Source organism: Sander vitreus, chromosome 16 (assembly GCF_031162955.1).
Source record: "Sander vitreus isolate 19-12246 chromosome 16, sanVit1, whole genome shotgun sequence".
Classification (NCBI taxonomy): Eukaryota; Metazoa; Chordata; class Actinopteri; order Perciformes; family Percidae; genus Sander; species Sander vitreus.
In genome coordinates, this window is record NC_135870.1 from 30,424,734 (window position 1) to 30,441,548 (window position 16,815).

A 16,815-nucleotide genomic window follows, 5' to 3' on the forward strand; every position below is an offset into this window, starting at 1 on the left:
CCTCAACTAGAGAGATTAGTCGTAATAATTACTTCTGAACTTTAAAGCTGCAGTAAGTGATGCTGCGCAAACATTGTTGATATTTGAACTCAACTGCCAAACAAATACAACCCCCCCTTCAAATGCACCGCCCCCCCAGAATCACGGACAGATAACTACTGGCCGGCCGGCACATTCACATGCTGCGTGTGTTCAGAGATCACACTCGGGTTCAAACATGTACAGCTGAGCTGTAGCCATGGTAATCTTCCTAGGTACTGAGCATGTACGACTGCCAACAAAGATGTTACAGCAGTGAGAGGTCTCACACAGGGTGAAAAGAGGAGCTGCAGCAATGAGCAGTACAACAAAAATATGGTGTTTTTGAAAAGTAAACCATGTAATTCTGATATAACCTCTAAATACAATTATGAACCTGAAAATGAGCATAATATGAGCCCTTTAAATAGTTCTGGCCTTGTGTGACCAGGGTGGCACGGAGTGGACTGCTCCATCAACTGCCCCAGCGGGACCTGGGGTCTGGGCTGCAACCTCACCTGTCTGTGTGGGAACGGAGGGGCGTGCAACGCCCTGGACGGTCTCTGCACCTGTGCCCCGGGCTGGAGGGGAGAGCGCTGTGAACTCCACTGCCAGGTGAGAGGACATGGGGGGAAAAAAAGCACGAATAATGTTTTTTGTAATGTTTTACAAAGAACACGTTCCTTTTTTTGAAGATGATTTGTGCTGGCAGGTCAGTGAAGAAATCACAGCTCTACTTCACCTACAATTCACGATTTGAATGATTTCTTTAAAAGGCCCAAGTGGTGCTTTGCATGTTTTAACACTACACATCACACCCTGATGTTTTCCAGAGGATGCAGCGTGTTTGATTTTGTATTTGCAATTTTAAATGAGAAAATGTCTCGTAATTGTCGAACTAATACAATTACATAAAAATGAAAACAATTCATGTTATATTCATTAATTAATAAAATATCAATTCTTCCACCCTGTACTAGGGCTGGGTATCGTTCAAAAATATTCCATACCGGTACCGATACCAATACCGTTCCTAAACGAGACTTTTTTCCAATACCAATTTTATAAAACAAAAATAAATGACAGCATTACACATTACGCCACAAATCTTTGTATTTATGTCTCAGCTCCGACTACGTGAGCGTCTCTGTGTAACGTAGAGTTCTTCCTGCGTGTCTCTACGACGTGTAACGTTAGACAGCCAATCACAGACATTATTAGATCTTGGTAGAAGCATGCTGCTTGCTGATTGGCTCACTGACACTGATGAGATTTACTCCTTAGGTGTTGAAATTGGGTTTTGAATGACGAGACATTTTTCTATACTCGATACTTTAGAGGTATTCGGTCAGTGCCTAAAAAGTACTGAGTTGGGTACCCAGCCCTAGGTGTACAGCCCATAACAGTGCTTTAAATCACCTTCCAATCAATCCTTCATTCCATACTGTATATTCTCTGAACCTGAGAACAGGGATTCAGGATCCCAGTGCTGGAATGTAACTAAGTACATACGTGTTCATGACTGTCATGACCACATGACACTGTCATGACACAGTCATGACACATGTACCCTAACCATAACCATAACTTGTCATGACAAAAACCGAATGACACTTACTAAAAGAACGGTTATGTCATAAACGTTTATGAGACGTTCGTGACAGTGTCATGTCACTCTTATGTAGCTACCTTTAAGTAAAGTGTAACAAATTATTTTCTTCAAATGCTATAAAATGGAATAAAATACCCAAATTCAATGAAAGTAGTGAACTGATCATTTATTTGTATTTGTGCAGAGCGTTGTATGGAACCATCAACGTTATGGACAATTTTGGGACAATTTTGGTTGAAAGTATGGCCGGCTTCTCTCTGGAGACCACATGACTGCTGCATGTTAATGAGGCTGATCTCTGTGATGTCATGTTGTGCTCCTCAGGACGGCTCCTATGGGCTGGACTGTAGAGAACGCTGCGACTGCAGCCACGCTGATGGATGTCACCACTCCACTGGGCACTGCCGCTGTCTGGCCGGATGGACAGGTAACACCTAACAACAATGTTCTTATGGCCGATATTATCCCCCGCATAGTCTGAAGTAGAGCTGCACAATATGCGGAAAATATGCGATATGCGATATTTGAATATCGCCATAACAATATTACTTGCAATAAATAAACAGAAATTCAAGTGTACTCAGTTCTGCTGCTTTCAGTATTCAGCTAAAATACAACAAACTGTTGTTGAATTTAAAAGAAATGAAAGGAAATCATTTTCAACATTCTTTTATTGAACATTTAATTGAATATAAAATGCACTATTAAAAAAACATTTCCTTTCAACTAACACAAACAATCTCAGATTTTTCGCAATGTGTATATTGCACCAGTTGATATTGAGTGTGTGTGTGTGTGTGTGTGTGTGTGTGTGTTCTTGTTTTACTATATTCGTGGGGTCCAAAAACCGGGGAATACAGTATACTTGTGGGGCCCAGAATGCTGGACCCCACAAGGTTAAAGGTCTGTTTGAGGGTTAAGACTTGGTTTTAGGATTAGGGTTAGAATTAGGTTCTGGTTAGGGTGAGGGTAAGGGTTAAGGTTAGGCATTTAGTTGGGATGGTTAAGGTTAGGGTAAGGGGCTAGGGAATGCATTATGTCAATGACGGGTCCCCACAAAGATAGTGAAACAAATGTGTGTGTGTGTGTGTGTGTGTGTGTGTGTGTGTGTGTGTGTGTGTGTGTGTGTGTGTGGCAGTAGTTCAGTCCATAGTAGGAGTTGGGTTGGGAGTGTAGACTGGTAGCTGGAGAGATGCCAGTTCACCTCCTGGGCCCTGCCAAGGTGCTCTTTAGCAAGGCACCGAACCCCCTATTCCCCAGGGCGCCTCACTCTGACATCACTCATTTATAGGACCTGAGCATGTGTGTGTATTTCAGGCCTGTGTTTAATGTGTTCTTACAACAGAGTGAAACAATATTAATTCCCCCCCTGGGGATCAATAAAAGTATAAATTATCATAATTATGTGCAGGTATCCACTGTGACAGTGTGTGTGCCGAGGGCCGCTGGGGCCCAAACTGCTCCCTCCCCTGTAACTGTAAGAACGGAGCGTCGTGCTCTCCGGATGAGGGGACCTGCGAGTGTGCTCCGGGATACCGAGGCACCACCTGTCAGAGGAGTAAGTCTGAGCACACAGCTAACGCTTCACTTACAGGATAAAGAAGCGATCACAACACCCTACTCTGCAGGTTAACAGCTGAGTTTTGGGAACACTAAAAATAAGTCTGAAAACATGAGTAGTCAGACGATCAGACAGGTTGGTCAAACGTATTTGGAAATGGGATTAATGAGACATTTGACTTTCAATTTGATCTCCATAAAAAGTGGCGTAGATCATCTGGATAAAGTGTCTGGTTGCCTGACTGCTCGTGTTTCTGATCCATTAGATTTCACTGTAGTGATGTCCCTGTGTTCCAGTGGAACACACATTAACATAGGAGGCAGGTCCACCTGTACCAACCCCACCACATTCCATGCCACCCTACCCCTAAGAATATTAAGTTTACATTTAGAATATTTCGATGTTAGGTTTTAAATTCTATGCAGATGAAATGAACTTATCTTTGCCTGCAGTCTGCTCTCCAGGTTACTTTGGTCACCGCTGCAGTCAGACCTGTCCCCAGTGCGTCCACAGCAACGGGCCGTGTCACCACGTCACGGGACAGTGTGACTGCCTGCCGGGCTTCAAGGGGGCGCTGTGCAACGAGGGTGAGTTCTTTCTGCTGGCTTACGAAGTGTGAATGTTGGCTTTTTAAATGCTGATAGTGGTCACCAGGGCTGGGAAATATATGGATATTATATGGACATCGATATACAAGACAAGATATCGTCTTAGATTTTGGATTTCTTAATATCGTTAAATCTTAGAGTGTCGTCTTTTCCTGGTTTTAACGGCTGCATTACAGTAAAGTGATGTAACTTTCTGAACTTACCAGACTTACTAGCTGTTCTATTATTTGCCTTTACTCACAACGGGTCCTATCTTGCACCCGGAGCAGCACAGCGCAAGGCCTGACGCAAGTGTCTTTGCTAGTTTAAGACCGACCCAGTTGTCAGTTTCCCGTCCAGCGCCCACGTCGTTTAAATAGCAAATGCACCTGCGCCCATGTATGGGTGTGTTCAGGTGCATTCCGCGCCATTGACCAACAAAAACCTGGTCTAAAGTCAATAACGCAGCATTTCATTGTTATTTTAACAGAGCATTAGAGAAATGCTCCTAGGCTCGTGGACAGCGCGCGCACACTATGCTTGTTACACACACAGGGACGCACAGCAGCACACACACATGCAGAAGATTACAAATAAAAATATTACAATATGAAATAGTATTATGATATGATCTGCTCGCACACATTCACTTAACGCACAAGCAGATCAGTTTCTTCTCCTGAAAATCTCTCCTTCCTGCTCAGCCAATCCTCCATCATAACAGCAATGCTCCAAGGTCCAAACGCGCCTGGCTTTTAAAGGGAATGGGAGATGATCTCTGATTGGAGACAACACAAAATACAGAAAATAAGCATCTCTCAACACATACTCTCATGCAACACAAAACATGCTGTCATATACATTAGACGGGTACCTATATAGTAAGCACATTAACTCCTTCTTTCAGTGGCAGTTTTTAATTGAACAACATTAAACATTTGTGCGTAATAAGAACCTCATCAGCAAGGTCCCAAAGTAAACTCCATAGATGATGTCTGAGATGGCAAAAGAAGTGAGACTAATGTGGTTGAGGAAGGTGAAAGATGAACACTCCCACGTGTGTCCTGGGTTGCAGTGTGTCCCAGCGGTCACTTTGGGAAGAACTGTGCGTGGAGCTGCAGCTGCACCAACAACGGCACCTGTAACCCCATCGACGGCTCCTGCCAGTGTTATCCAGGCTGGATCGGCAGCGACTGCTCCCAGCGTGAGTTCACTCAAACATTCATAACAAATACAGTGGTGTGAAAAAGTGTTTGCCCCCTTCCTCATTTCCTGTTCCTTTGCATGTTTGTCACACTTAAGTGTTTCGGAACATCAAACCAATTTAAACAATAGTCAAGGACAACACAAGTAAACACAAAATGCAATTTGTAAATGAAGGTGTTTAATTATTAAAGGTGAAAAAAAAATCCAAACCATCATGGCCCTGTGTGAAAAAAGTGATTGCCCCCTAAACCTAATAACTGGTTGGGCCACCCTTAGCAGCAACAACTGCAACCAGCGTTTGCGATAACGTGCAATGAGGCTTTTACAGCGTCCTGGAGGAATTTTGGCCCACTCATCTTTGCAGAATTGTCCTAATTCAGTTACATTAGAGGGTTTTCGAGCATGAGCGGCCTTTTTTAAGGTCATACCACAACATCTCAATAGGATTCAGGTCAGGACTTTGGCTAGGCCACTCCAAAGTCTTCATTTAGTTTTTCTTCAGCCATTCGGTGGTGGACTTGCTGGTGTGTTTAGGATCATTGTCCTGCTGCAGAACCCAAGTTCGTTTCAGCTTGAGTACACGAACAGATGGTCGGACATTCTCCTTCAGGATCTCTTGGTAGACAGCAGAATTCATAGTTCCTTTTATCACGGCAAGTCTTCCAGGTCCTGAAGCAGCAAAACAGCCCCAGACCATCACACTACCACCACCATATTTTACAGTTGGTATAATGTTCTTTTATGAAATGCAGTGTTCCTTCTACGCCAGATATACTTGGACACACACCTTCCAAAGAGTTCCACTTTTGTCTCATCGGTCCACAGAATGTTGTCCCAAAAGTCTTGGGGATCATCAAGATGTGTTCTGGAGAAATTGAGACAAGCTTTGATGTTCTTTTTGCTCAGCAGTGGTTTTCTCCTTGGAACTCTGCCATGCAGGCCATTTTTGCCCAGTCTTTTCCTGATGGTGGAGGCATGAGCGCTGACCTTAACTGAGGCAAGTGAGGCCTGCAGTTCTTTGGACGTTGTTGTGGGGTCTTTTGTGACCTCTTGGATGAGTCGTCGCTGCGCTCTTGGGGGTAATTTTGGGCGGCCGGCCACTCCTGGGAAGGTTCACCACTGTTCCATGTCTTCGCCATTTGTGGATAATGGCTCTCACTGTGGTTCGCTGGATTCCCAAAGCTTTGGAAATGGCTTTATAACCCTTTCCAGACTGATAGATCTCAATTACTTTCTTTCTCAATTGTTCCTGAATTTCTTTGGGTCTCGGCATGATGTGTAGCTTTTAAGGATCTTCTGGTGGACCTTACTGTGTCAAGCAGCTCCTATTTAAGTGATGCCTTGATTGTGAACAGGTGTGGCAATAATCAGGCCTGGGTGTGGCTAGAGAAATTGAACTCAGGTGTGGACAACCACAGTTATAGTATGTTTTAACAAGGGGGGCAATCACTTTTTTCACACAGGGCCATGATGGTTTGGATTTTTTTTCTCCTTTAATAATAAACACCTTCATTTACAAATTGCATTTTGTGTTTACTTGTGTTGTCCTTGACTATTTGTTTAAATTGGTTTGATGTTCGAAACACTTAAGTGTGACAAACATGCAAAGGAACAGGAAATGAGGAAGGGGGCAAACACTTTTTCACACCACTGTATGATGGCTATGATGGGTTTTATAATGTTACTATCCTGTAAAGTACATAGACATAATTGTCTAATCGCAATAATGTTTAAGTAATTGTGGTTAAACACAGAAACTGCAATTATTTAAACATTATTGCTAACATTTGCTAAGGTCCCAAGGTGTATGGCTATGTATGGATGATTATTGTCATTTATGTTCATTTAAGAAAAAAAGACATTGTTTTATAATAATAAAGGGGCGTGGTTTACTTCATAGGCTGTGTATTTGTGTTATTACATAATCTGTGTCACATAACAGTGATGTAACTAAAAGATGTATCCTGGGATTTATTCAAAACATTACTTTGTTTGAAAAAGTGATTTTGTAAGTTATATTGTTAATCGCAATTATTTCTGAGACTTTGGAATTGTTACAGCTCTACTGTTTCTTCATGAAATCATATATTCTGAGGTAAAAAGAAAAACAACTTAGCTTTGAACGTTTTTGCGTTTAGCTGTGACCTGATATGAGATTGTGTTGTGGCTGTGTTGCAGCATGTCCGCCGGGTCAGTGGGGACCCAACTGCATCCACACATGTAACTGTCACAACGGAGCCTACTGCAGCACTTATGATGGAGAATGCAAGTGCACCCCCGGATGGACCGGCCTCTACTGCACTCAGCGTCAGTAACACACACACACACACACACACACACACACACACACATGCACATATATGACAAATACTGTAGTAAATCAGCTCTGTGTGATCAAACTCAGATGTTTCATTGATTATAAAAAATGTCATCCTTTTGACCCATATATATATTACAGCCTTCGCTGTTTATTTCAGAAGTAGAGCATTTTGAAAGTATATCAAGTGATGGATGACTACTCCCTTATAGGATGTCCGTTAGGTTTCTATGGGAAGGACTGTTCTCAGACCTGCCAGTGTAGGAATGGAGCCGACTGTGATCACATCTCTGGACAGTGCACCTGCCGCACCGGCTTCATGGGACGCCACTGTGAGCAAAGTATGTTCCACCGTCTGTTCTTTCTTTCCTTCTTTCCTTCTTTCTTTATTTCTTTCTTTCTTCTAGAGATGGTCGGATACCATATTTTGCTTCCCGATACCGATACCTAAACTTGCGTATCGGACGATATATATATATTATATAGGTATTTCAGATTGGTACACTGATACAGTGTATCATATATTTTATTATGTTTAACAGCTGTATACTGCAGGAAGGTCTGGCTATGCGAGACTATCACGACTGTAACTGACACTTCAACTCCTTTCAGCACTTAAACTTGATTTCTGTTGGGGACATCCTACTGAAGTTGAATAGATAATGTATCTTTTCTTATTTCCAGAGTGTCCACCTGGTTCCTATGGTTACGGCTGCCGCCAGGTCTGTGACTGTCTAAATAACTCCACGTGTGATCACATGACTGGTACATGTTACTGCAGCCCGGGCTGGAAGGGAGCTCGCTGTGACCAAGGTGAGGAATCAATCCATGTTGCATCATGTTCATAAAGAAAGACATTCAAACTGCATCCTCTGGTTTTTGATAATAGTTGCAGTAATCAGATTACCTTGGTTGTCTAATCATTAGCCTCCTTCACACAGCCTGTTCAAGGCGGGAATGTTGCGCCTTTATTCCGTTGTTATTCCGCCTCACCGCTCTGTATGAGCACAGAATGGAGGAGCAGAGTTGTTCTGCCGTTGGAGGGAATAACACAAATCCACAACTTTGTGAAAGGGACAGCCGGCACAGCTGGACTACTCGAACAAACACACGAGACCCTGACGGTGTTGTGTTCCACATAGTTTGGATCAGTGGAAGTGCTGTACGTTTCAAAGATAAAGCCTGACATCCTGCAGCCTTTGCCCCTCACCTTCCTCTCTCTGTGTGTTTCCGTTCTCATATTCTGTTCTCTTCGGGAAACATCAACCAGAACGTCCGAGCGCTAAAAAATGTCAAGTTTAGAAGAAAATTTGGACGGTGCAACAAGTCAGGCCTGCTTGGTTCTTTCAGGGAATGATTGTAAAGATTTACAAAGAATATGTTTAGGGCATGGGACGTTTTGGGACTGATTGGTGGGATTGCTGTGGACCAAGTACACACGGAGATACACTGGGAAGAGCCAATGAGGTTTAACCATGTATCAGCTGATTTAAATAGCTCACGTTACTGTATTGTGTCAACAGTTAACTTCATTTAATATTGTATGTGGCGTTTTCTTTTGCGGGTTCCACCAAAACAAGTTCCTCCCTGAGACTATTTCGCAGAGCCACCGTCGCTGCGTCTGGAGCTTAGCCCCGCCCAAGACGATTGTGATCGGTTTAAAGAAATGCAAACAACCCAGAGTGTCACTGTGGTGTAGCTTACTCCACAGCGAGACTATAGCTGCATCTCATGTCCCTTAAATTGCCTCCTTGAGTCCTCCACTTGCCTCCCTTCCTCGCGTCCTAGTCCCTCCCACCAAGGAGGCCCGGGAGAGACGCGAGGAAATCATGGGAGGAGAGATTATTATCTAATTTGCGGGAAAAGAACTCGGATATTCTCTGAGATTAAAGTGGTACATTTGGAACTGGAATCAATTACTTCTCTGCATTTTTCACTATTTGCAAAGTCATCCAGTGGGTATGATTGGACCTTTGGCTGGCCGGTTCTGGCCCATGGGCCGTATGTTTGACACCCCTGATTTATCAGAACAGACTCTAAGGCCTCTAACGTCCTGGTGTGTGCAGCTGGTGTGGTGGTGGGCAGCCTCAACAGTTTGACCAGCGCAGCCATGCACGTGGACACGTACCAGATCGGAGCCATCGCAGGGATCATCGTCCTGGTGCTGCTGGTGCTCTTCCTCCTGCTCCTCTTCATCGTCTACAGGAAGAAACAGAAGGGCAAGGAGCCGAGCATGCCCGCTGTGAGCTACACTCCGGCTCTGAGGGTCCCGGCTGATTACAGCATCGCAGGTACACCACCGGCTCAAACTGCATTCAGATCAGTCACGTGTACCGTCCCACTACAGCTGGAACAATTCCAGATGTTGTTGAAAAATTCATTGTCTCCGAAAGAATTGTGATTAACAATGTAATGGTCTCTTTCAGTGAAATTTACAATTATTTATTTATTACTTTTTTAAACAAATTGATGTTTTGGGAGAATCCCAGGATACATCTTTTAGTTATAATGGACTGTATTTTAAATGGACTGTATTTATATAGCGCTTTTCTAGTCTTAACAACTATTCAAAGCTCTTTAACATCGTACAGGAACCATTCACCACTCACACACATTCACACACTGTGGCCGAGGCTGCCGTACATGGTGCCACCTGCTCATCAGATAAACATTCACACATCGATGGCGCAGCCCAAGGACACTTTGACATGAAACTGCAGGGCCAGGGATCGCTTTTACCTCCTGAGAAACAGCCATTATACATCTGTCATGTGACCCAGATAATATAATAACACAAATACACAGCCTATGAAGTAAACCACGCCTCTTTATTATCATAAAACATGTCTTCTAACTGTTCCTCCCCCCTTGCCATTTATGTTTCTATGAACGTGTATAGGGGTCAAGTGCCAACAACTAACAATTGTTATAATAATAAAAAGATATAGTCCGACCAATAATCACTTATATAATTACAATTTGTCATATCTAAACAAAATCAACATGACCAGTCATACTCCTTAAGACCTTAGCTCATGTTAGCAATTCATTGCTGTTAAACAAAGAAACGGTGATTATGTAAAAATAAATTGACAATTATGTAATAATTGTTCCAGGCCTACGTCCCAGGCATGTTAGGCAGCTCTGTCCTCAGGTTGGACCATCATCGTCCTTTCTCCTTGATTGTCGTATGGCTTTTAAACAGTTAAACACTATTTTGAAAATGATCTTAGATAAGATAAGATAGACTTTATTAATCTCACACTGAGGAAAGTCCCTTATTACAGCAGCTCCAAAAAAAATCACACACATCAGAATAAGACAAATGCACATTAAATAGAGGGTAAATATTCAAAAGGTATTATGAGAAATAGAATAAGAGTTATAATAATAATAATAGTAATAATATGTATACTATAAACACCCTTATTATAAACAGACAGGTAAAAAAAAAAATATATATATATATAGATGAGTAAGGTGCAGATGAATAGAAATGGCATATTGCACAGCAGGAGGTAACAGAGAAATAAATATGCACAGTGCAGAATATTGTGTTGGCTGATGTTGCAGCTCAGCTAGCAGTGCTACTATCTCTCAGGATTGCAGTACAATGAAAATACTCACTTGTTGTTCACGCCAAATGACTCATGGTCTCGTTTACCAATTACAGAATAATGCTATGAAGGCTACTTTTCCTATAACATCACTCAACACAAGAGGCTGCTGATCTCTGTCCATGGCACTGACAAAAAACAGTTTCACAGTAACCAGGGGATTATAGGGGAAGTTTAAATTAAAAATGATTGATGTAAACACATTTATGCCGAATGTATGGGCGGCTAGACTCTGACGTTAAACTGCAGCAGACATGCATCTCCTCAAAGATGTAACTGCGGGGCGACCTCTAGCTCACCTGGTAGAGTGTGCGCCCCATGTAGGCTTAGTCCTTGCCAGCGGCCTGGGATTGAATCCGACCCGAGGCCCTTTGCTGCATGTCATCCCCTCTCTCTCTCTCCCCCGTTTCCTGTCTCTCTTCAGCTGTTCTAAACAGAGGGAAATTACTACAAAATATCTTCAAATATATATATATGTAACTGCATGTCGGTACTACAGCGCCAGAGATACTGTATGGGAAACGTGGTCTGTTCTGATATCGATAGAGATCATTGACAGTGAAGACACCATGAAGCAAGTTGGCAAAAAGGCTTGGTTATCTTCTCCTTTTCAGTAACACACATTGAACAAAGACATCTCCACTGCAGAGCCTCTGTTCCCTGCTGTCTCGCTATCACACTGAATCAAACAATGATATATGATTGTCCCATATTCTGTAAATTAAAACCTGATGAACTTCTTGGTAAGAGTTCTTGTCGCCTTGTCATTTTTCAGATGCTCACGCTCCGGCATGCGAGGCCCACCCCAGCAACTACTTCTCCAACCCCAGCTACCATACTCTGACCCAGTGCATCGGGCCCCCGCATGTTAACAATGGCCCATATGGAAAGGTAGGGAGGTGGACTTTGAGACTGTATGGACCGGCTCACCGTGACTTTCTAGTCATGGTTCTATCATCTTTATTGGTACTATGATTGCTACTGTTGCGTGTTTAGATGAAGGAGATGAGAGTAGATCCAGCTGTTCCTCGTCTCTGTTTGCTCAGAGACGTCTGTACGGAACGCAGGAGGTTTCTACCTGCAACTCATTGATAACAAATGTTGTGATTGGGTCTGTAGAGGGGCAAATAGATGGCAAAATAAGAATTAAATAAATAATGTGTTATGAAACAATCTGATCACGATTGTTTGCGGTTCGTATCCTATCATCTATGGCTGGACCAAAGTGGATTCTGAAAGAAGTGGCGAGTGCTCAGAAAAGAAAGCGACACGCCGCAGCGTTACATTTTACAGTGTTTTTAAAAGTTTAATGAGACGCACACAGATATATCCATTGTCTAAACATCGCTCCATTCACTTAGATGACGTGAGAGTAGAAAAGAAGCTCCAGAGTAAAGGAGGATTGGTTGGATTGGTTTGAAAAAAAGTGTAAGAATATATCAAACAAATGTATGATACCAATTAAAACAGATGAGAGAGGCTTTGTCCAGAGTTTTCACAGAATGGAATGTAACATATTCACGACAGAATGTGTCTATTAATTCATATTCCCTTTAATGTTGCAGGCCAAGAGCAGCCAGCTGTTTGTGAACTTGAAGAATGTAGATCAGAGAAAGAGGGCGACTCTAGCTGAGCACACTGGCACACTGCCGGCAGACTGGAAACAAGAAGACTGCTTCAATGAACTGGGTGAGACATGGAATACATTATAGTGCACTCATAGATAGCAACATTACCGCCGCTGTCCCACTATAGATCATCACTCTTTCATGTTCAGTGGATTCCAAAGAAATAGCTCATGGAATTCCAATAAGGACGTCAATACTGTATTGTTCTATGGAATAAATATTGTGCACAAAGCAATACTGTTCTGTTCAAGTCTGCTAAAGAAAGAATGACACCGGATTAAAAACTCAATCTGATTGGCTGTGTGCTGGCTGGGAGGGAGCTGCAATTAAGAAAACACATGCAAACGGATGAAACATAAGCTAATTAAAACAAAAAGGATCTCACCACTTTGACAATGCATACATACATTTAGGAAAAAATCCATCCATCCATTTTCCGGGTCAGAAAAATGAGACAAATAGGTAACAGCATGGCAAATAGAAAAAAAAGCATGTATCACTTGATGTTCAATAAAGTGTTCCTCATTTATCTTACCTGATGACCCACTTCGTTGACTACTCTTATTTCCTATCTCATTGACATCACTGTTGTATGAGTACAACAATTATTTTCAAATTGAATGACAAAGAAACAAAGGGCCCTATCCCGCACCTGGCGCAGCGCAGCGCAAAGCCCGACCCAAGTGTCTTTGCTAGTTTAAGACCGACCCAGTTGTCAGTTTCCCGTCCATCGCCCACGTCGTTTAAATAGCAAATGCACCTGCTCCCATCTGTGGCCCATGGGCGTGCTGGTCTTACAGGGAGGTGTGTTCAGGTGCATTCTGGGCGTGCTGGTCTTACAGGGAGGTGTGTTCAGGTGCATTCTGGGCGTGCTGGTCTTACAGGGAGGTGTGTTCAGGTGCATTCTGGGCGTGCTGGTCTTACAGGGAGGTGTGTTCAGGTGCATTCTGGGCGTATTGCTATCTTGAGGCAGTGGGAAGTGATCGCACCATTGACCAACAAAAACCTGGTCTAAAGTCAATAACGCAGCATTTCATTGTTATTTTAACAGAGCATTAGTAAAATGCTCCTAGGCTCGTGCACAGCGCGCGCACACTATGCTTGTTACACACACAGGGACGCACAGCAGCACACACACATGCAGAAGATTACAAATAAAAATATTACAATATGAAATAGTATTATGATATGATCTGCTCGCACGCTTTCACTTCACGCACAAGCAGATCAGTTTCTTCTCCTGAACATCATATAGCAATGCTCCAAGGTCCAAATGCGCCTGGCTTTTAAAGGGAATGGGAGATGATCTCTGATTGGTTTATTGCATGTTACGCCCAAAACACACCTCTGATTAATGAAGACACTAAGGTCAACCCTTTAGAACCATGACCCCGGTGCACGGACCCTCCAACTAGCAAAAGTGGATTCGTACACGCCCTAAACACACCTGCACCAGGTGCTTCCCGCCGTGCACTTAGATCGTTAAACTAGGACCCTGAGATTCATTCATTCATTGTATGATTGGAAATTAGAGAGGAGCTGCACTCAATGTTTGCCCAAACTGACTCATTTTAGCATACTTTTTTATTCCAAGGAACATTACCAAAGTTAGAGCATTTATAAATCAGAATGACACTGAAATCCTGATACATGCCTTCATCACATGTCCCTTACTGTAGAATATTTTTTATTTTCTCTCCTTAAAAAAATCAATAATGACAATAGATAGGTAGATATTACTCCACAATACCACTGCTGTGGATGGAGATGTGTAGTAATCTGACAACACCTTACTGGCAAATCTGTTGGATTTGCATTTAAATTGGCGTGGATGGGAGACTTTTGCTCTATTCTAACCACAGTTCTTAATTAATACTGATATGAACACTTTCTTTAGAAAATCCCAGTCTGCTCTTGCCATAATAGTCTCTTATGTAATGTTTGCTTCAACCGTTCACTGACCTTCCTAATTTTCCATTTTGTTTTCATATCAGGAGCCTACGGAGTTGACAGGAGATACATGGGGAGATCACTACGAGGTAGGTCCTGCACTTATAAGTTGCAAAGAAACTCACGCACACTGTCTAACTTGCAAATATATATAAAGTTTAATAGGTGGCAAGGTCTGGGTACTAGAGCATCTTCAGGCAAACGGTGTTCCATCCTGAGAAGCCATCTTTTGTAGGAGGTGATTGTTTTACTGCACCAATCATCAACTTCCACATGAAATCAGGCATAAATACATAACATTCACATTTCCATTACTATAGATAGCATAGGTGTAATTTGCAGGGGGATGGGGGTGCTACAACGGGGGTGTTGCTTTTTTTAAATACCTTTTTGTTGCTTATTTTGGTTTTCTTTGGACATTTGTCACCTTTTGACATTTTTGTCAAATATTTTTTTATATTTTGTCGGGTTTTTTTAGATTTTTTTTTTTTCCAACAATTTTTTTGTTGTTCTCGTCCCTTTTCTCAATCCATGCAGACATGTCCCGGGACCTCCCTAGATAGTTGGAGATCTCACTCACCCCCCCACAATGTTGAATCCAAAGTTACATCCTTGATAGCTAGAGCTTAAACTTCAATATAAACTATATACATATATATATATTATACCAGAGCACTCCATAGTAGATGGATGTCGATCTCTGTATAATGAATGCACACAAAAATGTATATAGAGCATTTGTAGACAGGTATTTTTCCAAAACCTGCTGATACCTTATCCATTAATAAAGGAATACATATCACAATAAACTTAATAATAAACTCATACTTTACATTACTGTTTGTGTTAAATAACACTAAAATGTGTAAGAAAATAGAAACTGTCAACATCATTTATATTACTTTATGACTCCACACTATTATACAAGCCCAAAACCCCCCCAGGGCCTCAAAAGACTCAAGCAGCATCCTCATTGGTCCTGCACTGAGGAAGACAGACAGACTGGGTTATTTATTGGATCTCAATCAAATTGAAAAGGCAGTTTATTTAGCTTTGTATTGTCCATATTATCATGATTTAAGATTGCAATTATTTACCAAAGTTGAAGTAAAAGAGATGAGGCAGGATATAGATCTGGTAGTTTGGTAAAGCGTTTTTATTTGCAGACTTTTTTTAGGACAAGCATGTGTTAAAAAAAAAGATGGCTTTGTATCAATGATTTTCAGTCTGGAAGTGACATTCCCTGTTTTTTTTATTTTTGTGTCTATATTTATGTTTTATGTATGAAATATTTAGTTCTAGTTGGACAATGTATGGGTTACACTATCGTGAGTTGGCTGCGCCTGCGGTAATATGTTTTCTATATTCTTTATTCTTTATTTTTCGCAAAGTAGAGTATGTTGTGTGTGGACATTTGAGCGGAAGCTGTGGGTGAAATGACTTTTGTATTGGTGTCATGTAATTCCGTGTGGGATGGGCCACTTAGTGGCATGACACGTAAATAAAAAAGATATCTTATCATATACAAATACATCTTGAACTGCTGATTTGATTGTTGGAATTGACGTCTGACTCCTCTGCCCGTGCTATCCAGATCTGAAGGGCACGCTCTATCACACCAGCTCCTGTTCCCTTGAAAGCTCTGAAAACCCATACGCCACGATAAAGGACCCTCCCCTGCTGACAGCCAAAAACACAGAGTGTGGCTACGTGGAAATGAAGTCACCGGCCAGACGGGATTCACCTTACGCCGAGATCAGCAACAGCAGCCCGACCAATAACCGGAATGTGTACGAAGTTGGTAAGGAGCTAGTCTTTATCGACAACGTTTTATTTCTGGGATTGTTTAGGTGCCGCCAGAAATTCCGCCGGATGTCCCTCATTTATGGCCAGCTATCCGTCCCCTTCCCCTGTCTCTGTGTTGGCGTTCTAAACTCCGGTGGATTTGTGAGGACTATGGTTAACTGCTCCTCAGATCTCTGCAGGGTAAATCCAGACAGCTAGCTAGACTATCTGTTGCACGACTAAAACTACTTTTGAATGTACACACGTTCAAAAGGCACCATCATTGTGTCCGGCTCTTAGTGCCGCCCAAAACGATTGGGATTAGTTTAAAGAAATGCCAATAAACCAGAGCACGTTTTTCTCCCATCTCAGAATGCTGTGTGGACTAGTCAGACGCTCCTCCCCAGTGCTGTGGAGAAGGGTATGCTTCAATTGCATGAACTACATAGTGGTCGAGTAAAGTCATTTTTATCTATATAGCCCTAAATCACAAATTTGCCTCAAGGGGTTTTACAATCTCAACATAAGACCCTC

At 42.3% G+C, this 16,815-nt stretch overlaps 1 protein-coding gene across 1 annotated transcript in view; it reads left to right on the plus strand.

The window, feature by feature from the left end:
• Positions 1 to 16,815, plus strand: part of megf10 (multiple EGF-like-domains 10) — an 86,134-nt gene that overhangs the window by 63,516 nt on the left and 5,803 nt on the right. The window contains exons 12-24 of the mRNA XM_078271396.1: positions 470 to 633; positions 1,955 to 2,057; positions 3,042 to 3,188; positions 3,644 to 3,778; positions 4,854 to 4,982; positions 7,163 to 7,291; positions 7,514 to 7,642; positions 7,986 to 8,114; positions 9,368 to 9,592; positions 11,694 to 11,809; positions 12,484 to 12,607; positions 14,541 to 14,585; positions 16,091 to 16,297. Coding sequence (XP_078127522.1) covers positions 470 to 633; positions 1,955 to 2,057; positions 3,042 to 3,188; positions 3,644 to 3,778; positions 4,854 to 4,982; positions 7,163 to 7,291; positions 7,514 to 7,642; positions 7,986 to 8,114; positions 9,368 to 9,592; positions 11,694 to 11,809; positions 12,484 to 12,607; positions 14,541 to 14,585; positions 16,091 to 16,297 — 1,782 coding nt within the window. The remainder of the gene's footprint in view (positions 1 to 469; positions 634 to 1,954; positions 2,058 to 3,041; positions 3,189 to 3,643; positions 3,779 to 4,853; positions 4,983 to 7,162; positions 7,292 to 7,513; positions 7,643 to 7,985; positions 8,115 to 9,367; positions 9,593 to 11,693; positions 11,810 to 12,483; positions 12,608 to 14,540; positions 14,586 to 16,090; positions 16,298 to 16,815) is intronic.